The 25,436-nt window shown below is 45.2% G+C and overlaps 2 protein-coding genes across 3 annotated transcripts in view; one reads left to right on the forward strand and one right to left on the reverse strand.

The window, feature by feature from the left end:
- The window catches only part of LPCAT3 (lysophosphatidylcholine acyltransferase 3), a 173,708-nt gene that overhangs the window by 83,080 nt on the left and 65,192 nt on the right, over positions 1-25,436 (forward strand).
- PEX5 (peroxisomal biogenesis factor 5) overlaps positions 1-25,436 on the reverse strand; it is a gene marked incomplete in the record, with an annotated part of 62,496 nt that overhangs the window by 23,763 nt on the left and 13,297 nt on the right. The window contains 4 exon segments of one of the 2 annotated variants that reach the window (XM_073595442.1): positions 720-839; positions 11,551-11,625; positions 18,956-19,075; positions 23,802-23,892. In XM_073595442.1, the coding sequence (XP_073451543.1) occupies positions 720-839; positions 11,551-11,625; positions 18,956-19,075; positions 23,802-23,892 (406 nt within the window). 2 annotated transcript variants of the gene reach the window in all.

Consider the following 25,436-nt stretch of genomic DNA (forward strand, 5'->3'; position numbering starts at 1 on the left):
AGAGACAGAGAGAGACAGAGAGAGACAGAGAGAGACAGAGAGAGACAGAGAGAGACAGAGAGAGACAGAGAGAGACAGAGAGACAGAGAGACAGAGAGACAGAGAGACAGAGAGACAGAGAGACAGAGAGGGGGAAGAAAGAGAGAGAAGCGAGAGAGAGGGGAGAGAGAGAGAGAAAGCGTGCAAGAGCGAGAATTCATTTCTATAGAAGAGAAGAGGAGCCAATGGTGACTGTCTTAGAGCTACTCACTCCCCCACCTTCTCATACAAACTCAGCTGCTCGTGGTACAAATGGTCAGATAACTTGATGTTGGTATGAAATGTTTAATGAAGGTAAAGCCAACACGTTTCAGCTAAGTGCCTCCCCCTTCCTCAGGGCTTCACTGTAGGACTTGTAATAAAGTCCAAATGAAATTCATTTGAAATGCTCACTTTAAGCCTGAAAAAAAGATGTGCCATCAGCATATCCACATTGCCAGCTACCTCATTTTGACATTTAAGCCCTGATGAAGGAGGCCATTCTCCAAAACGTGTTGGTTGTATTTTATTCAATGAACATTTCATACCAATGCCTGGCTATATGGCCACCTATACCCACCTGTACCCACCTGTACCCAGGCACTCCTAACCTTGTAGCCAAAGACCTGTGTATGAGGAAGGGAAGGATCTATGAACATATTACAGGTTGGAGGACCAATAAAATCCAGAAAGCTCCTCACCTTGTCGTAGGATTTGGCGGAGAGGTCCTGGAAGTCCGAGAGCCACGGATGAGCCTCTGCGTCCCGCTTTGCCATCTCCTCCCACTCTTCCTGCAGCTTGTCCCAGAAATCCGTGTCCGCCTGTCCAGAAAAGACCTGGAGTCACATCAAAGACTAATAGAACCATGCAATGGCTTCTTCTTCAACCCTGTCCTCATCAGATCAACAACAAGACCCTTCAGATATAAAGTGGAGCCTCTTCCATCTCCGGGGTCTCCGGCACTGAACAGATGTCATGTGATCAGTCCTGGCCAGGAGCCAATTATAAATACATTTGTTCTCATTGGGCTCTCATCACACATGGCTTGTGTATGCTGGGTCGGTGACGTCACGGGGTGTGCAGCCACCAGGTGACGTCACCAGGTAGCCCCGCCCCTAAGCTTTTTAAGAACTGTCACACGACAGAGCAGGAACCTTGGGCATGAGCTGATGCTTCGATGCTGAGGCATCGTCAATCACAACGCCCGGGTACGGCGGGCGTTGTGATTGACGATGGATCTACATCAGGGGGACATCATTTTTGTTTTTTTACTTTTAATAAAAGGAAACGTCAAAAACTGTGTGTTTTTATTTCTTTTGACACTTTTTTTGGTGAATGAGTAGGGGTACAATGTAACCCCTACTCATTCACATAGGCTGCGGGAGGGGGGGGGGGGGCCCAGGGCCCTTATTAAAGGGTGCTTCCAGATTCTGATAAGGCCCCTGCCTTGAATCTCCCTAACGGGGACACAGACAGCAATAAAAACTGACAGGGGGTCTAATCCCTCTCCACCCCATCCAACACAACCCCCCCCCAAAAAAAAAACAAGTTTTGCCTTTAGTTGTACTTTAAATTGGTTGTAAATCCTCCATAGTGAAGTGACCGGCCTCAGGTGATACACAGAGATAAAACAGATCCTTCTACATAAGTTGTACCCTTTTATCTATTGCTAACTTTCCAACCTACAGAAGTTGTACTTGTTTATCTGCTGCCTTCTCTTTCCTACATCATTTAAAGTGCAGCATTTACACAGGATCTCTCAGCTCTGAAAAGCAGGGGGCAGGTGGAGAGCTGAAGTTACACCAGTGAGCAGAACTCAGAGCTGATTGGAGGGAAGAGACGCTTCCCCCTTCACACAGGAACAGGAGCGGAGGCTGTCAATCACAGGCTGTGTGCTGGAGCTCCCCCATCCCCTGTCACCTTTTATCTCTTGGTGTCAGGAAAACTTGATGTCAGAAGTGACTCGTGCAGATAGCAGAGGAAGGAGGCAGCAGACAGAAATGACACTCAGTGCTCTGGACTGAGATAAGTACACATTATAGAGGGATGTGCTTTGTTCAGATTTCATGTCTGAGGTTTACAACCACTCTAAGGCCAGCTTAAAGCAGAACTGAAGGTTTTTTTTATATCAGGTTGTGAGCAGGCAGGCTATTTATTGCAGAAGAGGCACGCTACGTCCCTTCCCCAATAGACACCCCCTACCTGCCCGCTCTTCTGCGGCATGTAAACGGAGCCAAAAGCGGCTCAACTGGCATGGCCGGCATGGTTCCTGGGCATGGGGTTACGTTAACCCTCGGCTAGCCAATGAAGAAGCCTAAAGATCGGCGCCCAGGAGAAGACGCCGGCGCCCCCTGGTGGACTTTCCGACCACTGAAGAGGGAGGCGAGTACAACGCCTTTTATTTCTGCTCTAAGACTTCATTCACACCCAACCAAGTGGAACGGCGCTCCGCCATTTTTTGCACATTTTAGGTGCACTGCCCCACATGCAACAATCGCACAAGAAGAAATGCAGGCTTTTTTTTTTTTTTTTTTAACCACTCGCCGACCAGCCGCGGTCATTATACTGCGGCAGGTTGGCTCTCCTGGGCGAATCGCCGTAGGTGTACATCGAGCCCCTTTAAGAGCGATAGGAGGAGGCGCACGCGATGTCCGCCGGCCACCCGCGATCGCCCCCAACAGAGAGAGAGACAGAACGGGGATCTGTCCACGTAAACAGATTCCCCATTCTGACAGGGGAGTAGAGAGAGATCTGCTGTTCCTAGTGATCAGAAACAGCGATCTCTCTCCTCCTCCAGTCAGTCCCCTCCCCCCCACAACAGTAAGAAACACCTCCCTAGGACACACACTTAACCCCTTGATCCCCCCCCCTAGTGTTAACCCCTTCCCTGCCAGTGACATTTATACAGTAATCAGTGCATTTTTATAGCTCTGATTGCTGTGTAAATGTCAACGGTCCCAAAAAAAAAAAAAAAAAAAAAAGTGTCCGATTTGTCCGCCGCAATGTTGCAGTCTCGCTTAAAAACACTGATCACCGTTATTACTAGTAAACAATAAATAAATAATAAAAAATGCCAAAAATCGATCCCCTATTTTGTAGACGCTATAGTCAAAAAAAAAAAAAAAAAAATTTTACTAATCAGTTTAGGCCGATATGTATTCTTCTACATATTTTTGGTAAAAAAAAAAAAAAAAAAAAAAAAAAATCACAATAAGTGTATATTGATTATATGCGCTTATTGCGATTTTTTTAACCAAAAATATGTAGAAGAATACATATCGGCCTAAACTGATGAAGAAATGTATTTTTTTTATTATATTTATTATAGCAAAAAGTAAAAAATTGTTTTTTTTTTTTCGCTATTTTTTGTTTATAGCGCAAAAAATAAAAAAACACAGAGATGATCAAATACCACCAAAAGAAAGCTCTATTTGATTGAGTGCAACGTCGCACGGCCGCGCAATTGTCAGTTAAAAGTGACGCCGTGCCGTATCGCAAAAAATGGCCTGGTCATTAAGGGGGGCAAATCCTTCCGGTCCTTAAAAAAAAAAAAATAAAAAAAATAAAAAAACCTGCACCGCACTACAACGCATGGCAATAAGTTATCTTGAGTTGCGGTACGATTTAGCACACGCATGTCGGCTGGTACAATTGGGGTGCCCTTAGGAGGGGGAACATGTGAGACATTGCACACACTCCTCTGCTGCCTAAGTGTGAACATGTCCTAAAAGGAGAACCCCTCCCCCCCCCCAACAGAGACTTCCTCGTCACTTCCTGTCTTTTCTGAAAAATAGGACACCGACCACAAATAAATAAATAAATAAAAAATATTGGGGTTCTATGTGATTCCTATTCTATGCAAAACTACAAATATAAATTTTAAACACATCAGATCAAAAGGGACTATATACTGTATACACTCACCGGACACTTTTTAGGTACACCTGTTCAGTTGCTCGGTAGCACAAACTGCTAATCAGCCAATCACATGGCAGCAAATCAATGCATTTAGACGCAGTGAAGAAGACTTGCTGAAGTTCAAACCGAGCATCAGCATGGGGGAAGAAAGGGGATAGGTGCTTCTAGCTGGGCAGTCTGAGAATGGGTAAGGGTGGGGAAGTCAATGTCCTGGAGGAACATGGTCAATTCATATTGAGAGTGACTTGCAGTAAAGGGTTCAGGTCAGAATAGAACCTCCTAAACTCATCTTCCACTTGGACAGGGTCTGTGATCATGGTTCCAGAAGTCGCCTGGAGCTGAACCACCACCGGGGGGGCCTATGGTCAAGGTGGGCCATATAGGCGAGCAGTTTACCTGCGTGCTCACCATGTCCAAAAATGCGCTGCTTGCTAAAAAGATACCTTTTTTAGCTTTCTCAAAGTGTAGTTGGTCAGTGAGCCTAGACTGCAGACGCATAAAGGGAAGCGTTAGACTTCAGTGAGGGTCAGTGAGGAACACTTGTTCAAGGGAACTCAGACATTCCTCGGCCGTGCTGTAATACAAGTTTGTATGAGGCTGTGTCTATTAATGTGTGCGGATAGAATCATACGAGCGTGCAACTTGAAGGCCACCCACAACTACCCAACCGTTGCTGACCCCAGGTTGGTGTGGAAAAAAAAATAAGAAAAATAATAGACCCATTCTCGTTGGATGACGTCCACGTCCAACATGATGGTGAACCAAAATGGTATATGCGGGTGGAAGTGACTGATGCTAGGCGTAGGGTAACCCAATAAGGGGAGTGATCTGACAGCACCCTAACACCAAACCCAACATCAAGGAGCTCGGGCACCAGGGCGGGAGAAAGCAAAAGCAGATCGATGCAGGACACGGCAGACTGTAAAGGAGCGAAGCAGGAGAAGGCGACTGTGGTCGGACACTTGTGCCTCCAAGTGTCTATCATGGCAAACTCTGGAAGGAACCTCCCAAATCTGGTAAGCGAGGGTTGGGGTGGCACCTGGGCAGAAGGGCTAAGTCTATCAAGGCTGGGGTCAATCGTCATGTTAAAATCCCCCATCCAGATAGCAGGTACTGTGGGGTGTTTGGCCATAAAGGCCACTCCCTCCTGTAGGACAGAAAACTGGAACGGTGGTGGGATGTAAAACGCCATAAAGGAGAACCTCCAAACCACCGACGGTGGCATATAAAAAAAGAGACCGACCCTGCGGGTCCGACTGCAGACAGTGAAGCTGGAATTGTACCGATTTAGCAATTAAGATGGCAACTCCACAGGAATTAGAGGTGTACGGGGCGTGGTAGAACCAACCGACCCAGGGTTTTTTTTAAGCGCCATTTGCATCTGTCCTGTAATACGAGTCTACACTAGGACAGAGACGTCCGCACATAGAGATCTGAGGTGGGAAAGGACAGCAACCCGTTTGGGTTTGGTACGTAGACCACGCACATTCCATGTAACTAACTTAAGAGAGGCCATGACAGGTTTAGAGGTATAAGAGATGTAGATGAATATCTGCGCTAAACCCCCAAAAAAGAAAATTATATATAAAAGTGATACATATAAAAAAAAAAAAAGAATACAAAATGAATTGGTGCAGCATCTAAAAAAAAAAAAAAAAACTGAATATTTAGCTTGTAAGAATGTGCAAAAAGAAAAAATGCACAACCAAAATCAGTGAAAGAAACTTCTCTGCATATATAAAAATGCAAACGTGTGCTGTGATTAAATGAAAGCAATACTACGCATAATAAACCATAAAGTCAAGTGATAAAATAGGAGCAATCCTATGCAGTATAGTCCGTAAGGTGCTTAAATTATTGCAAACAATAAAGACGGGCTTTTCAGGACAGCAAACGATTTTTCTGTTCATCAAATATTAAGCCAAACAGCGCCGCTGACCAGATTCGGTGGATCTCAAGTTATAGAGATCAAAACGAGCACACACAGGAGGGATCACTCAGTCCGAAGATCGTCTATCCCCCAGGCTCAAAACGATCGCGGGATCCTTCCTCCTATACCGGTTCAACGCTGCTGCGATATTCCTTACTGGGTTTTCCTGAAGGTGGGCTCCACTCATGAGAATAGTTATAAAATGGAAAGAAGAGAATTCATGGTGCAGTACTCGATTTAAAGACTTTTATTCAAAAATTTCCATGGGCACCGACATCCAACAAAAAATGGTATTCAATATTCAATATTCAAATTAGCCGCGGCCCAAGCCAGCCAGCTGATGCATGGTGACATCAAGACCTGTAGCTCCACCCGACGCGTTTCCCCTGTACAAGGCATCAACTGGGAAAGGAGGCTATTAGGGGTATAAGAGCACGCAGTCGGACCAACAGGGAACAGCCTCCTATGAAACAATGCAGAACAGCATAAACCATAAGGAAAGCATTACATATGCAGAAACGGCAGGCCTGTGTAAGTGAGCTGCATAATTCAAACGGCCTGCAGGTACTGGTTGCACAGAGAGCCAAGGAGGATAGTAAATGACCATGAAGGCACGATATCCAATGAGTAAAGTCAAATTGAGTTACGAGGCAAGTCAGATATAAGTAAATTAATGCACATAAACTGTGCCAACACTAGACCAGCGTTGCAAAATGGACAAACAACTGCCCACCACAGCCCTGGGGGCAGCAGCTGGCCAGGGAAACAAAACTTGAAAATTCAGCGTTGTTCTCCAGGTCAGAAAAAAAAGGAACATAAGTACAAGTGTGACCATGGCGGCCATGGGGGGAGGGACTAGGAACTGAAGAGTGCATAACGGTGCGGGTTGGAAAATGTACCAACAGTTGAGGTGAGTGCTGACAGTTAGTCCGAGGACGGCTAGAATCATTGTGATGGGGGGGCATAAGGAGATGTGGGGATGATCCAGATTGTGAAAACAGGAGACAAGGGGTATAGATAGCTCCGGGGCTGGTCAAAAAGAGAGATTAAAGTGAGCACAAATGGGAGAAATAAAAGGAGCATGACTCGCGGTACGTGAAGATTTGGCCGATCCGGAGCTGAAACTGCGGGGTCAAAAGCCAGAAAAAAAAAAATCACGTTTACAGGGGGGAGGAAGAGGGACGACCACCGGTTTGCTTAGGTAGGAGCAGGGGCCAGCCGCGTCACGATGTTCCAGCCAGGACAGGACCGCAGCGGGATCTTCAAAGAATTGGGCCTTGCCATCACAGGTCACTCGGAGTCTTGCCAGGAACCGCATTGCATAAGGTGGTGAATTGCGTAGTCGACACTTAGCCTCAATGAACTGTGCCCTCTTCTTTTGCACCTCGGCGGAGAAGTCTGGGAACACAGCAATGTGTACATTACCCAATGGGATATTGCCTCTCTCACGGGTTAGGTGCAGAATGGTGTCCCGATCACAGTAGTTTAAAAGCTCGGCTATGAAGGTGCGTGGGGGAGTACCGGACGCGGGAGGGCAAGCAGCCAGGCGATGAGCACTTTACACCACGAATGTTGACGAGAAGGCCTCTCTGCTGAAGGTTTTGATAAGCAGTTGTTGAAGAAAGGAGGGGGGGGGGGGTCAGAGCCTTCTGCCCTCTCAGGCAGACCAGCAAAGTGGAGATTACATCTGCGGAGTCTGTTTTCCATATCGTCTGGTTTACTCAAAGCAGCACTGAGTTGATGTTGCAGCAGTTCAGTAGTCATCTGCAATGGTGGGATTTCGGTTTCTACGTGACCGACCCTGCGTTCTGTCTCAGTTGCTCTCTGTCAGATAAGAGAGATGTCAGCTTTCACCTCCGATATTTTAGAGGTGAGGGTAGCCTGGCATAAAAGACGGCCTCTAGGATTCTGGCGGTGCCCCCCCCCCCCAAAGGTTGTTCTTTGTCCTCCGGGATGAGGGGGCCGACGCCATCTTCCTCTGCTTGGTCTCGCCCCTCATGGTAATATTTGTCCAGCCTTGCCAGGGCCTCGGAGACCAGTTTTGGCGGTGACATGGATGCGGGGTGCAATGAGAGACACTGTAGGCAGCCTGTCGGTGTGTTAGAGGAAGAATTGCTATAGGCCCCCTAACCTGAGGGAGGAAGTGGAGCCGGATCTCCTATTACAAATTGGATTAGCAGCAAGGATGGGAAGTGTTATCATAATGGGGGATTTTAATTATCCAGACATAGACTGGGCGGAGGGAACCGCGCATTCATTTAAGGCTCGCCAGTTCCTTAATGTCTTGCAGGACAATTTTATGGGTCAGATGGTAGACGCACCAACTAGAAATAAAACATTACTGGATCTACTGATTACCAACAATACAGACCTGATCACAGATGTGGAAATACGGGGCAATTTAGGTAACAGCGATCACAGGTCAAGTGGCTTCAGTATAAATCACACAAATAGGAAACATAAAGGGAATACAAAGACACTGAATTTCAAAAGAGCCAACTTCCCTAAACTACAAACCTTGCTAAAAGGCATAAATTGGGATAAAATATTAGGAACAAAGAATACGGAGGAGAGATGGGTTTGCTTTAAGAGCATATTAAATAAGGGCATTAGCCAATGTATCCCATTGGGTAATAAATTTAAAAGAGCGAACAAACATCCTGGATGGCTTAACTCCAATGTAAAAATGCATATAAAAGCAAAGGAGAAGGCCTTCAAAAAATACAAGGTTGAGGGATCATCCACAGCATTCAGAATTTATAAAGAATGCAATAAGAAATGTAAGGGTGCAATTAGGACGGCTAAGATAGAACATGAAAGACACATAGCGGAGGAGAGCAAAAAAAATCCCAAGAAATTCTTTAAGTAATAAGTATGTAAACAGTAAAAAAGGGAGGACAGACCATATTGGCCCCATAAAGAATGAGGAAGGACATCTGGTTACAAAGGATGGGGAGATGGCGAAGGTATTGAATTTATTCTTCTCCTCAGTCTTCACGAGTGAATCGGGGGGCTTCAGTAACCAAAACTGCAGTGTTTATCCTCATGACACAACACAGGAAGCACCTACATGATTAACAGAGGACGGAATTAAAATTAGACTTGAGAAACTTAACATTAATAAATCACCGGGACCAGATGGCTTGCATCCGAGGGTACTTAGGGAACTCAGTCAGGTGATTGCCAGACCGTTGTTCCTAATTTTTACAGATAGTCTATTGACTGGAATGGTACCAGCTGATTGGAGAAAAGCCAATGTAGCACCAATATTTAAAAAGGGCCCAAAAAACATCCCTGGGAATTACAGACCAGTTAGCCTAACATCAATAGTATGCAAACTCTTGGAGGGGATGATAAGGGACTATATACAAGATTTTAGTAATAAGAACGATATCATTAGCAGTAATCAGCATGGATTCATGAAGAATCGTTCTTGCCAAACCAATCTATTAACCTTCTATGAGGAGGTGAGTTGCCATCTAGATAAAGGAAGGCCCGTAGACGTGGTGTATCTGGATTTTGCAAAAGCATTTGACACAGTTCCCCATAAACGTTTACTGTACAAAATAAGGTGCGTTGGCATGGACCATAGGGTGAGTACATGGATTGAAAACTGGCTACAAGGGCGAGTTCAGAGGGTGGTGATAAATGGGGAGTACTCAGAATGGTCAGGGGTGGGTAGTGGGGTTCCCCAGGGTTCTGTGCTGGGACCAATCCTATTTAATTTGTTCATAAACGACCTGGAGGATGGGATAAACAGTTCAATCTCTGTATTTGCAGACAATACTAAGCTAAGCAGGGCAATAACTTCTCCGCAGGATGTGGAAATCTTGCAAAAAGATCTGAACAAATTAATGGGGGAGGGGCGACTACATGGCAAATGAGGTTCAATGTAGAAAAATGTAAAATAATGCATTTGGGTGGCAAAAATATGAATGTAATCTATACACTGGGGGGAGAACCTCTGGGGGAATCTAGGATGGAAAAGGACCTGGGGGTCCTAGTAGATGATAGGCTCAGCAATGACATGCAATGCCAAGCTGCTGCTAACAAAGCAAACAGAATATTGGCATTAAAAAGAGGATCAACTCCAGAGATAAAACGATAATTCTCCCACTCTACAAGACTCTGGTCCGGCCGCACCTGGAGTATGCTGTCCAGTTCTGGGCACCAGTCCTCAGGAAGGATGTACTGGAAATGGAGCGAGTACAAAGAAGGGCAACAAAGCTAATAAAGGGTCTGGAGGATCTTAGTTATGAGGAAAGGTTGTGAGCTCTGAACTTATTCTCTCTGGAGAAGAGACGCTTGAGAGGGGATATGATTTCAATTTACAAATACTGTACTGGTGACCCCACAATAGGGAGAAAACTTTTTCCCAGAAGAGAGTTTAATAAGACTCGTGGCCACTCATTAAAATTAGAAGAAAAGAGGTTTAACCTTAAACTACGTAGAGGGTTCTTTACTGTAAGAGCGGCAAGGATGCGGAATTCCCTTCCACAGGCGGTGGTCTCAGCGGGGAGCATTGATAACTTCAAGAAACTATTAGATAATCACCTGAATGACCGCAACATACAGGGATATACAATGTAATACTGACATATAATCACACACATAGGTTGGACTTGATGGACTTGTGTCTTTTTTCAACCTCACCTACTATGTAACTATGTAACTATGCAATTACCCCCCACCCCAGGAACGGTGTAAGGCAGGGATATGTAATTAGTGGACCTCCGGCTGTTACAGAACTACAAGTCCCATGAGGCCTAGCAAGACTCTGACAGCCAAAAGCAAGACACCCAGAAGCAGAGGCATGATTGGACTTGTAGTTCTGCAACAGCTAGAGGTCCGCTAATTGCATACCCCTGGTGTAAAGGATAGGTCTTCAGACGGAGCTCTCACTCTGCACACCCTACGCCACTCAGCTCCAGGCCACGCCCTCTCAGTTTCCTGTTCTTAGCTGACAGGAGTGGCACCCGGTGTGGTCTTCTGCTGCTGTAGCCCATCTACTTCAAGGTTGGATGTGTTGTGTGTTCAGAGATGGTATTCTGCATACCTTGGGTGTAACGAGTGGTTATTTGAGTTACTGTTGTCTTTCTATCATCTGGAACCAGTCTGCCCATTCTCCTCTGACCTCAACAAGGCATTTTCCTCCACACAACTGCCGCTCACTGGATATTTTCTCTTTTTCCCACCATTCTCTGTAATCCCGAGAGATGGTTGTGTGTGAAAATCCCAGAAATACTCAGACCAGCCCGTCTGCCACCAACAACCACGCCACGTTCAAAGTCACCGAGATCCCCCTTTCTTCTACCATTCTGATGCTCGGCTTGAACTTCATCAAGTCGTCTTTCTCCACATCTAGATGCCTAAATGCATTGAGTTGCTGCCTGTATTTGGCTGATTAGCAATTTGTGCAAATATATATATATATATATATATATATATATATATATATATATATATATATATATATACACACACACACACACACACACACATACATTGATCTTTACACAATATATATATATTATATATAGTGTAAAGATCAATCAGCTAAACAGAATTAAAAAATATTAAAATATTGCAAATGTACAATTCTAAATTTCTGCAGCTGCTGAACACACACACATATATATATCTATAAAATATGACATAAAAAAAAAGAAATAAAATATCCTTACCTCCACCGCAGCCTTGGCGTTCTGGAAGTCATTCTCTAGGGGGGTGAACTCATCCACCCATCGCTCAGCCGATGTCTGCGGAGAGTAGAAGAAAGGAATGAACATCTCCAGCAATAAAATAAACTACAAAATGAAATGAAGGAAAAGGACGGAGAGTTTTATTGCACAGCACAGACCCCCCCGACCTTCATCACTTTCCAATCAGAGAACTTTAAAGCTGAACTCCGGGCAGAAAAATTGTCATCTAAATCTTTTCCTCAGCAGCCAACAAGGATATAAATCCACTCTGTGAGCACCAAATACCTTTGGCAATCCCAGATATATCCTGGGGGGCAGACAGGTCTGGTGTGTTGGAGATAAAGGGTTCCCTTGGTATGCTGTCTGAGGTCCGGTTCTAGAGAGTTCCTGCCTACCCCTTTCTTGCGAGGAGGTCCATAGAGCTGTGTCCCCCGTGTGGATATCCTAAGATAAGCTATTATCCAGCTTACCTCTGGTAAGCATACATCCTATAAGGTGGAGGATTTCTCACTGGGTGCTGAGTGTTTAACCGTTTGATCACCCTCTAGTAGCTCCGGCTCCAGGGACTCATTTTCTTTGAACATTTTCACCATTCCCTTGGATATATTTTTGGCAATTTCATTGTTGCCATTTGTGTCTTATTCGGTTCACCCTATTATTCATTTATTCCTACTGTATGGTTTTCATTTACCTTCGAATATTTGATTGATTGCTGTTTTTTTATTATTCACATAATCATGTATGGTGTTCAATATGTGTTTTAGCGCAGTCCTTTTTTGATTTTTCTTAATCCCAGATATATGACCCTAGCTGTGACATCATCACTGTGCTGTACATAGTGTGTGCAGAGAGCAAAGCTGTGGGAGGGGCCCAGCAGGCTCCACCTACCACAGAAAACTACAGGAGGGGGCGGAGCCAAGACCAGTCCCCCCCTGCAGAAGGAGAGAGATCGGCAGTGGGCGGTCTTTATTCCAGGAAGTCTCACACTGGATGACGGCACAGATCTGGAAGGTTCAGGAAGAAGTCACATGACCGATGGGTTTAGACAATATTTACTAATCCCGGGGATTCAGCTTTTAAGGATTGTGCGTTTTTAGAAAGGAGTGGGAAGAAGCGGCGGGATGTTAGGGGATGTAGAATGGAGTGAAACTGCAGATCCTCACCAACAGCTACAGAAAAACAGCTCCAAAAGAGCAAAAAAAAAATCAGCAAAATCTGATGTATAGACCAACAGACAGGACAATAGGGGGTAATAGAAACATCAAAGAGGCACTTCACTTATGTTCATGATGAATGAAACACACAGAGAGAGGAGAAGGAAACAGCCGAATAATTGTAGACCCCCCCCCGACCATCACACCTTTATGGGCTTGGCCATTCCTACAGAGGTGCCCCTCCATGGCCATCACTATAGAGGTGCCCCTCCATGGCCATCACTAATAGAGGTGCCCCTCCGTGGCCATCACTAATAGAGGTGCCCCTCCGTGGCCATCACTAATAGAGGTGCCCCTCCGTGGCCATCACTAATAGAGGTGCCCCTCCGTGGCCATCACTAATAGAGGTGCCCCTCCATGGCCATCACTAATAGAGGTGCCCCTCCATGGCCATCACTAATAGAGGTGCCCCTCCATGGCCATCACTAATAGAGGTGCCCCTCCATGGCCATCACTAATAGAGGTGCCCCTCCATGGCCATTCCTACAGAGGTGCCCCTCCATGGCCATCACTATAGAGGTGCCCCTCCATGGCCATCACTATAGAGGTGCCCCTCCATGGCCATCACTATAGAGGTGCCCCTCCATGGCCATTACTATAGAGGTGCCCCTCCATGGCCATTACTATAGAGGTGCCCCTCCATGGCCATTACTATAGAGGTGCCCCTCCATGGCCATTACTACAGAGGTGCCCCTCCATGGTCATCACTATAGAGTTGCCCCTCCATGGCCATCACTATAGAGTTGCCCCTCCATGGCCATTACTATAGAGTTGCCCCTCCATGCTCATTATTATAGAGTTGCCCCTCCATGCTCATTATTATAGAGTTGCCCCTCCATGCTCATTATTATAGAGTTGCCCCTCCATGCTCATTACTATAGAGTTGCCCCTCCATGCTCATTATTATAGAGTTGCCCCTCCATGCTCATTACTATAGAGTTGCCCCTCCATGCTCATTATTATAGAGTTGCCCCTCCATGCTCATTACTATAGAGTTGCCCCTCCATGGCCATTACTATAGAGTTGCCCCTCCATGGCCATTACTATAGAGTTGCCCCTCCATGGCCATTACTATAGAGTTGCCCCTCATGGAATCAATATGGAAATGAGCCTCCATGGTCATTGATACAGAGTTGCCCCTCCATGGCCATTGATACAGAGTTGCCCCTCCATGGCCATTGATACAGAGTTGCCCCTCCATGGCCATTGATACAGAGTTGCCCCTCCATGGTCATTGATACAGAGTTGCCCCTCCATGGCCATCACTATAAAGTTGCCCCTCCATGGCCATCACTATAGAGTTGCCCCTCCATGGCCACTAATATAAAGTGGCCCCTCCATGATCATTACTATAGAGTTGCCCCTCCATGGCCATCACTATGGAAATGAGCCTCCATGGCCATTGATACAGAGATGCCCCTCCATGGCCATTGATACAGAGTTGCCCCTCCATGGCCATCATTATAGCGTTGCCCCTCCGTGGCCATTAATACAGAGTTGCCCCTCCATGGCCATTAATATGGAGGGGGTTATTTTGCCCATAGTGAAGGCTTTGCGGAGCCCTGAACCCCCCCCCCCCCCCATAGGGATCAAAGGGGAGATCCTTTCCCTGACCGTCGCCCTGAACAGCCAATCACAGGAAGCAGCAGGTTACAGGATGTCCATATATGGTCATTGGAATAGAAGGGGACATTACATTATCAAACAATCTTTTCTAGAAGTTAAAGCTGAACTCCAGCCAATCACATCGCTGGAATCTATAAATGTGATTATTCTGGCAGGTAAAATAATCACATCTCTATACTTCTTCATCCCACTATATATAGAGAGGGGGACCCTACATTCCTCCTCGGTGTCACTGCCCCGCCTCCAGCCTGCTCACCAATCACAGGAGGAGTATCACTACCCTGGGGAAATTCTGGTCTTTCCTCCTTTAAGCAAATGATGCACCTCCCCCATGCAGCTCCCTGTGCCCGAAACATGTTAGGATGACTATGCCATACAAGAGAGCCCCCGATTCTCTTCCAGCCTGATAGGGAATCTCTGACATGGAATTCTATTGGAAATATTTCAAAATGAATTTACTGGACTTTGAATCAATACGGTCCGTCTAAAGTCGGGGGGTCTTCACACTACGGCCAGCGGGCCAAATCTGACCTGCAGCTCGGGGTCAGGTTCCCTCTGTCATAGAGAATGTAAGGGGGGCTCTGATGGGGACCCTGATGTATGGGGGGCTCCTAAAGTAGACTGATGTAGAGGGGGGTCTGATTGGGACCCTAATGTAGGGGAAGTTCATAAGAGGGGCTCTGATAGGGACCCTGATGTATGGGGGGGGGGGGGGGTACACTGATGGGGACCCTGAGGTATGAGGACCCTCATCAGAGCCCCCCCCTATGAACTTCCCTTACATCAGTGTCCCCATCAGACCCCCCCCTTACATCAGAGTCTACCTTAGGAGCCCCCCCATACATCAGGGTCCCCATCAGAGCCCCCCTTACATTCTCTATTAGTGAGGGAACCTGACCCCAAGCTGCAGATCGTAGTGTGAAGACCCCGACTTTAGACGGACCGAATTGACTCAAAGTCCAGTAAATTCATTTTGAAATATTTCCAATAGAATTCCATGTCCTGGATTCCTAAGGCTCCTAAGGTAGACTCTGATGTAAGGTGGGGGCTCTGATGGGGACCCTGATGTATGGGAAGTTCATAAGAGGGGCTCTGATGGGGACCCTAATGTATGGGGGCTCCTAAGGTAGGCTCTGTTGTAAGGGGGGGTTCTGATGGGGACCCTAATGTAAGGGAAGTTCATAAGAGGGGCTCTGATGAGGACCCTAATGTATGGGGGCTCCTAAGGTAGACTCTGTTGTAAGGGGGGGTTCTGATGGGGACCCTGATGTAAGGGAAGTTCATAAGAGGGGCTCTGATGGGGACCCTAATGTATGGGGGCTCCTATGGTAGACTCTGTTGTAAGGGGGGGTTCTGATGGGGACCCTAATGTAAGGGAAGTTCATAAGAGGGGCTCTGATGAGGACCCTAATGTATGGGGGCTCCTAAGGTAGACTCTGTTGTAAGGGGGGGTTCTGATGGGGACCCTGATGTAAGGGAAGTTCATAAGAGGGGCTCTGATGGGGACCCTAATGTATGGGGGCTCCTATGGTAGACTCTGTTGTAAGGGGGGGTTCTGATGGAGACCCTAATGTAAGGAAAGTTCATAAGAGGGGCTCTGATGGGGACCCTGATGTATGGGGGGCTCCTAAGGTAGACTCTGATGTAAGGGGGGGGGGGGGCACTGATGGGGACCCTAAAGTAAGGGAAATTCATGGGGGAGGGGGGCTCTGATGAGGATCCTGAGGTATGGGGGGCTCCTAAGGTAGACTCTGTTGTAAGGGGGGTTCTGATGGGGATTCTGATGCACAGGAAGTTCCTAAAGTGGACTCTGGGGTAAGGGGGGCTATGATGAGGACCCGGATGTAAAAGGAGACATCCAAAGTGGATTCTGAGGTAAGGGGGAGCTCTGATGAGGATCTTGATGCAAGGGAAGTACCCAAGGCTTGCCTCTGAGGCAAGGGGGCTCTGATGGGGACCCGGATGTAAGGGAAGTTTCTAAGGAAGGAAGCGCTGATGGGGTTTCTGATGTAAAGGGACACTCCCAAAGTGGACTCCAATGTAAGGGGGATATGAGGGGGACCCTGATGTATGGAAGCACTCTGATGTAAAGGGGGGGGCTCTGATGGGGTTCCTGATGTAAAGGGACACTCCCAAGGTGCATTCTGATGTAAGGGACGTTCCGTAGGTGGACTCTGATCTAACGGGGGATCTGATGGTGATCCCGATGTCACCTTCAGAGCTTAGCTTTGGAGACTTCCAAGGTGGACCTTTGATGTAAAGAAGATCTGATAGGGACCCCGACGTAAGGAAACACTCCGATGTAAGGGAGGTTCCGAAGGGGGGCTCTGATGTAAAGGGACACTCCCAGAGTGGACTCTGAGGGGGACCCTGATGTAAAGGGGGCACTCTGATGGGGTCCTTGATGTATAGGGAAGTTCCTAAGGGAAGATCTGATGGGGACCCCGATGTAAAGGGAGACCCCAAGGTGGACTCTGATATAATGGGGGATCTGATGGGGATGGAATATCTGTAAAATATATGTATGTATATATATGTGTATAAATAAACATTAAATTCTTTGTGAATATGAAGCATTGTATTCTGTGTTGATAACAATGTATATATGTTGGATGTATCATTTATATTTTCAAAAAACCTCATTGATACAAAAATAATAATAATAATAATAATAATAAATATATATTTATTATTATTTTGTATCAATGAGGTTTATTGAAAATGTATGTTTGTATACAGGTATAAAAAAAGAAAAAATATATAATTATAATAATAATAAATATTAATTAGTTTGTATATGTGTATATACACACACATACATATAAAAAAATATTACACACACATATATATATATATATATATATATATATATATATATATATATATATATATATATATATACATACATACACACACACACACACACACAATGTGGCCCCAATAAAAGGTTTGGAGATCTAACGGGTGTTTTTATTTTTGCTCGGAGTTCTGCTTTAACTTAAATTTAAAGTTGACTGACATCAAGTCACAGAAGTTACACGACAGTCCAGAGCCGGCCATACACCTATCAATCCGATTGATTATTTTAAGAATTACACAAAAAATAATAAACATTTTCCGAAGCTTGTCCAATCAGTTTCACGCCTTCTAAAGGTATCCAAATCATCATTATAAAGCTGAACTTCTGCAACAAAAAACTTCGATAATCACAAAGGATATCAATCTGATCTGTGAGCACCAAATGCCTTTTGCAAACCCAGGGGGGGCGGAGACAAGACCCGTCCCCCTGCACAAGGAGAGAGAACAGAGTTGTGGGAGGGGCCAAGCAGGCTCCACCCACCACAGGAGGGGGCGGAGACCAGACCAGTCCCCCTGCACAAGGAGAGGGATCAGCAGTGGGCGGTCTTTATTACAGGAAGTCTCACACTAGATGACGGCATAGATCTGTGAGAAATACACAAGGAAGGGGGTCCATTTATTAAAACTGCTATACAAATGTGACAAACATTCGCACGGATGCAACAAACGTTTTCCATTTTTTTTTTAATGGAATATGATTATTTCCTATGATTGCCAACACCATCTAGTGGCCATAATGCGATATGTTCTCGATTTAAGGTATTTTAGGAAAATATTGGTTTATGGCCACTAGATGGCACCATAAGAAATAATCATATTGGACAAAATATGGTGATTTTTTTTTTTTCTACTGTGCGAACGTTTCTCATTCATACAGCAATTTTTATTTTTTTTTATATAAATAGAACCCCAAGATTTAAAGGAAGAACACACATGACAAATGGATTTAGAGGATATTTAGTTCATCCCGGAGTTCAGCTTTAAATTATTTTAAAATCAAGAGAAACTTGTAGGAGTCATTATTTGAAGCGGAAAATCATCTTTTTGCCGAATGTTGATTGGGTGACGCCGCAGACCACAGAGCCCGGATGTGGGTGGAGTCTGTGCAAGTCAGGCTGTCCCGCTTGCACACGCAGGTGCCCCTCCTCCAAGCAGTAATGCCCACCTATTTGTGCAGGCCCCTCCTCTGATGCCCATGGGTCTATCCAAGGGTCTGTCTACAAGGCAGCATGGGAGCCACCACCCACATCCGGGGTCCAGGGTCTCCCGAAATAATTGGGAAGAAAAAAAAAAAAAAAAAACATTTCCACAGCCACCATTATAAAGCATCGGGTGCCGTATCCAATTAAATGATTTTTTGCCATCTGTTCTATCACATGATCTCTTTGATTGGATTTTATTAAAAAATAAATCAATACATAAATAATACAAACAAAAATGATTAATAATAAAAAAATAAAAAATAATTACAAAATAAAAAAAAAAAAAAAAAAAAAAAAACACAAAAGCAAACAATTATTAAAAAAACAAATAAAAATAATAAAAAAAAAACAAAGCCAAAAAAAAAAAAAAAAAAAAAAAAAAAGAATAAAAAAAAAAAAAGAAAGAAATTGATAAATGTACGGCCAGCGTAACCAGATGTCCGCACACCTCTCTCCCATCCCCCCCCCCCAGTGACTGATCACTACCTGTTCCTTTACAAACTGTTCTGACCACTGCTCTGCCTGGGAAGCGGCCTGGGACGTATCGCCTGAAGCCTGAGAGAGAGACATCTCCCCATCTCCTATCTTCCTCACAAATTGTAAGAACTAATAGAGAAAGAGAGAGAGAGAGAGAGAGACATGGAGAAGTGAGAATGGAGGCAATGAAGACAAGACGTGTCATTTGTAACAACTGGAAGACAAAACAATTCCTGCATGGAGCCTCCTACAGTCCAACTTCGGGTTAATTATATAGATATATATCCCAGTTCCCCCAAAACAAAAAATCAACTGTCAATCCAAAACTGTATCATGCAGTACCATTTCTTTGCCACAAGATGTCCTCAGTCCTTCAGGTTGAATGATGGCCCATTATCACTCAACTGGTAAGACTGAGTGCAGGGTGTCACTGCCCCGCCCACTGAGCTCAGCATCCTACACTCAATGTCTATTGATACAAAGAGAGATGCAATATCACATTACTACTGTAATGTCACTGAGAGGAATTGTGCCCCATTATTGGGGAGCAATCATGCCCCACCATTGGCGCCCTTGGGGAGCAATCATGCCCCACCATTGGCGCCCTTGGGGAGCAATCATGCCCCACCATTGGCGCCCTTGGGGAGCAATCATGCCCCACCATTGGCGCCCTTGGGGAGCAATCATGCCCCACCATTGGCGCCCTTGGGGAGCAATCATGCCCCACCATTGGCGCCCTTGGGGAGCAATCATGCCCCACCATTGGCGCCCTTGGGGAGCAATCATGCCCCACCATTGGCGCCCTTGGGGAGCAATCATGCCCCACCATTGGCGCCCTTGGGGAGCAATCATGCCCCACCATTGGCGTCCTTGGGGAGCAATCATGCCCCACCATTGGCGTCCTTGGGGAGCAATCATGCCCCACCATTGGCGTCCTTGGGGAGCAATCATGCCCCACCATTGGCGTCCTTGGGGAGCAATCATGCCCCACCATTGGCGTCCTTGGGGAGCAATCATGCCCCACCATTGGCGTCCTGGGGGAGGAATTCTGCCCCACCATTGGCGTCCTGGGGGAGGAATTCTGCCCCACCATTGGCGTCCTGGGGGAGGAATTCTGCCCCACCATTGGCGTCCTGGGGGAGGAATTCTGCCCCACCATTGGTGTCATGGGGGAGGAATGGTGCCCCATCATTGGTGTCATTGGGGGAATTATGCCCCATTGTTGGTATCAGTGGATAAAACAGTCCCCCGAGGGCCACACACAAGCAAGCAAAGGGCCACAGTTTGGAGACCCCTGGCCTAGTGGAGAGGGAAGTGGAGAGGTGACCCGGGGACTGGGAGACCAGCAGCATTTACATCCAAGTGCCCCTCAGTACACTGACTGCTCTATCAATCCCAGCACAGAAATGGGGGTCTCTGCAGGATGAAGAAGACCTCGTGTTGTCTTTATTGAGTGTGGTTTGTGCTGCAATCATTTCCCTACAGAATTAATAAAGTATTCTCAATCTACAAGCGTACTTGATGGGGGGTGGGGGATGGAATTTGAGGCAAAGGTGTCCGCTTTAACCCTGGAAAGGTTACTGAGAGGGGGGATGGGCTTTAATATGAATCAAGTAGGATACCTGTGGTCAAAATCCCAATAGCACATATATGAGGCATCAGGTTTATAAAGGGGGTCGGACCGCATGATATCACTAAAGGTTTTGATTGAACCCTCTGCACACGGCTCATCCAGATTTTTTATTGTATTGCAGGTCACTGGCCAGACAGGAATCTCTGACAGCTTGTGTCTATTTGCCCCATATTGACATTCTCTATCCAATGAAGTATGCTATATGTACCAAAGTATTGTGCAGAGTAGAGTAGGGACTGGCCAGAGAGGGATTACTTTGACGCAGTTGGCCGACTTAAACATGTATTGCAATGTAACTAAAAATCCCTGGTCTTGTGCATGGCTGTGTTCAGAAGTTTTAGTGTTAACATGTGGCCACACCCCTTAAGCACCTGATGGATTATACAGTGTATACAGTGGAACCTTGGTTTACGAGTAACACGGTTAACAAGCGTTTTGAAAGACGAGCAACTTTTTTTTTTTTTTTTTTTTTTAATTCTGACTCGGTTTGCGAGTGTTGTCTTGCAAAATAAGCAGAATTCAAGCTAATGGGGTGTGCAGTACCGCATTTGGCCAGAAGTGCGGGGGGCGCCGGTGACACTCGGAACGGTTCAGAGCCATTCGGAAATACTCAGAATGACTCAGAAATACTTGGAAACACTCGGAAAATGAACACGGGAACATGAGATGGATATGTAGAAGAAGAGGTGAACACGGGAACATGAGATGGATATGTAGATGAAGAGGTGAACACGGGAACATGAGATGGATATGTAGATGAAGAGGTGAACACGGGAACATGAGATGGATATGTAGAAGAAGAGGTGAACACGGGAACATGAGATGGATATGTAGAAGAAGAGGTGAACACGGGAACATGAGATGGATATGTAGATGAAGAGGTGAACACGGGAACATGAGATGGATATGTAGATGAAGAGGTGAACACGGGAACATGAGATGGATATGTAGATGAAGAGGTGAACACGGGAACATGAGATGGATATGTAGAAGAAGAGGTGAACACGGGAACATGAGATGGATATGTAGATGAAGAGGTGAACACGGGAACATGAGATGGATATGTAGATGAAGAGGTGAACACGGGAACATGAGATGGATATGTAGATGAAGAGGTGAACACGGGAACATGAGATGGATATGTAGATGAAGAGGTGAACACGGGAACATGAGACGGATATGTAGATGAAGAGAACAGGGGAACATGAGATGGATATGTAGATGAAGAGGTGAACACGGGAACATGAGATGGATATGTAGATGAAGAGGTGAACACGGGAACATGAGATGGATATGTAGATGAAGAGGTGAACACAGGAACATGAGATGGATATGTAGATGAAGAGAACAGGGGAACATGAGATGGATATGTAGATGAAGAGAACAGGGGAACATGAGACGGATATGTAGATGAAGAGGTGAACACGGGAACATGAGACGGATATGTAGATGAAGAGAACAGGGGAACATGAGATGGATATGTAGATGAAGAGAACAGGGGAACATGAGACGGATATGTAGATGAAGAGGTGAACACGGGAACATGAGACGGATATGTAGATGAAGAGAACAGGGGAACATGAGATGGATATGTAGATGAAGAGAACAGGGGAACATGAGACGGATATGTAGATGAAGAGGTGAACACGGGAACATGAGACGGATATGTAGATGAAGAGGTGAACACGGGAACATGAGACGGATATGTAGATGAAGAGGTGAACACGGGAACATGAGACGGATATGTAGATGAAGAGGTGAACACGGGAACATGAGATGGATATGTAGATGAAGAGGTGAACACGGGAACATGAGATGGATATGTAGATGAGGAGGTGAACACGGGAACATGAGATGGATATGTAGATGAAGAGGTGAACACGGGAACATGAGATGGATATGTAGATGAAGAGGTGAACACGGGAACATGAGATGGATATGTAGATGAAGAGGTGAACACGGGAACATGAGATGGATATGTAGAAGAAGAGGTGAACACGGGAACATGAGATGGATATGTAGATGAGGAGGTGAACACGGGAACATGAGATGGATATGTAGATGAAGAGGTGAACACGGGAACATGAGATGGATATGTAGATGAAGAGGTGAACACGGGAACATGAGATGGATATGTAGAAGAAGAGGTGAACACGGGAACATGAGATGGATATGTAGATGAAGAGGTGAACACGGGAACATGAGATGGATATGTAGATGAAGAGGTGAACACGGGAACATGAGATGGATATGTAGATGAAGAGGTGAACACGGGAACATGAGATGGATATGTAGATGAAGAGGTGAACACGGGAACATGAGATGGATATGTAGATGAAGAGGTGAACACGGGAACATGAGATGGATATGTAGATGAAGAGGTGAACACGGGAACATGAGATGGATATGTAGATGAAGAGGTGAACACGGGAACATGAGATGGATATGTAGATGAAGAGGTGAACACGGGAACATGAGATGGATATGTAGATGAAGAGGTGAACACGGGAACATGAGATGGATATGTAGATGAAGAGGTGAACACGGGAACATGAGATGGATATGTAGATGAAGAGGTGAACACGGGAACATGAGATGGATATGTAGAAGAAGAGGTGAACACGGGAACATGAGATGGATATGTAGATGAGGAGGTGAACACGGGAACATGAGATGGATATGTAGATGAAGAGGTGAACACGGGAACATGAGATGGATATGTAGATGAAGAGGTGAACACGGGAACATGAGATGGATATGTAGATGAAGAGGTGAACACAGGAACATGAGATGGATATGTAGATGAAGAGGTGAACACGGGAACATGAGATGGATATGTAGATGAAGAGGTGAACACGGGAACATGAGATGGATATGTAGATGAAGAGGTGAAAACAGGAACATGAGATGGATATGTAGATGAAGAGGTGAACACGGGAACATGAGATGGATATGTAGATGAAGAGGTGAACACGGGAACATGAGATGGATATGTAGATGAAGAGAACAGGGGAACATGAGATGGATATGTAGATGAAGAGGTGAACACGGGAACATGAGATGGATATGTAGATGAAGAGGTGAACACGGGAACATGAGATGGATATGTAGATGAAGAGGTGAACACGGGAACATGAGATGGATATGTAGATGAAGAGGTGAACACGGGAACATGAGATGGATATGTAGATGAAGAGGTGAACACGGGTGGTCATCGTCTACCTGACTGTTGGCCAGTTTTGGGTCGGTCACTTTGGACAGAAGAGATTTGGCCTCCTTCTGCAGGTCGTCCTCAGGCTGGTACTCCTCACACCTACACCAGGAAGAATCAAATATAAAAAGATGAGAGAGGAGGACAAACGGCTTCTATGTGTCACCAAATCTGAAAAAATTTGTATCAAATGCTGCAAATCTTTTTTTTTTCCCTTTCAGGACAATGTGTCCTCTCCAGAGTAATACATTCAAGGAACAATTCCTATAGGGCAGGGGGGGTCTCAAACTGGCGGCCCTCCAGAACTACAAGTCCCATCATCCCTCTGCCTGTGGGAGTCAGGCTTCTAACTGTCAGCCTTGCAATGCCTCATGGGACTTGTAGTTTTGCAAAAGCAGGGGGGGGGGCGCCAGTGTGAGACGCCCTGCTCTAGGGTGACACACACACACGTGATTGACAGCTGGGGGCTCGATCTGCCTGCAGGGGCTCATGGTTGCAAGCAAAGGATCATGGGACATCGGGGGTTTCGAGGATCCCTCTATGCATTTAGAAGCAATTTAAACTAAAGAAAAATAAATTTGAAGAGTATCTAAAGGGCCAATGCGGTGACATTGTGTTATTTTTCTGCAGCTAATCCACATCAGTCACTTTAAGGACACAAAGAAAGCGATCGTTTTCTATGTGCCTCGTTCCTACAGCGCTTATGTGATTTGCAGACATGCTGCATGTTTCCGCAACGCGTTGAATGACACAATAGGTAAAAGCAGCGCAACGCAACAGGAGTGTAAACTTTGTACACTTGCAATAAAGTTTAAATAAATAAATAAATCAGACGTGAACTGCCGAAAAATGTGTTCGTTTTCGTTTCATTCGTTTATTTTTTTGTTTTGTTTTTTGGGTCGTTCGTTATGATCGCAATTCGTAAAAAAAAAAAAAAAAAAAAAAAAAAAACGAGATTTAAAAAAAAAATAAAAAAATAAAAAAAAAAGATGAAAATCTGAAATAACAACTATTAAAATGATAGGTATCGGAATTTCCTTTCAATTTTGGATGTTAGCGAACGTAAGGAATACGAATTTATCTGAAGTTACGAATTATCCGAAATATTGAATGTCGCATCTAAAAATGAATGAAAAACGGAGCAAATTAATAATAAAAACTTTTAATTTACTATTATTTATTAATTTGTTCCGTTCCATTCATTTAGACGCGGCGTTCAATATTTCGGATAATTCCTAACTTCGGATAAAATTTGTATTTCACTGAAAGCCAAATTTGAAAGGAAAATTCCAATACTTATAATTTATTAGTTAGCTAATTATTTCAGATTTTTCGAATTTACACCATTTATTCGAATGTACGAATATCCCGAAAAGTTTCGTTAATTATTTCCGAATTGACGAATTTGTTAAAAAACTAATTTCTAACGAAACGAACTGCACATGTGTAGCAAGCAGTGTAATGCGCAGAAAACGGATCGCAACATCAGACAAAAACAGACACCAATCGTTACGGCCCCGCCCACACCAGCGTTCATTTTTTTTTTTTTTTTTTGCGCGCGTTTTTGCAGCGGAACCATTTTGAATGAGCCTCCCTCCGCTCCAAAAAAAAAAAAAAACGGGCCAAAGAAGCTCATGTACCAAATT

This window comes from Aquarana catesbeiana, linkage group LG08, assembly GCF_042186555.1.
Source record: "Aquarana catesbeiana isolate 2022-GZ linkage group LG08, ASM4218655v1, whole genome shotgun sequence".
Taxonomy (NCBI): domain Eukaryota; kingdom Metazoa; phylum Chordata; class Amphibia; order Anura; family Ranidae; genus Aquarana; species Aquarana catesbeiana.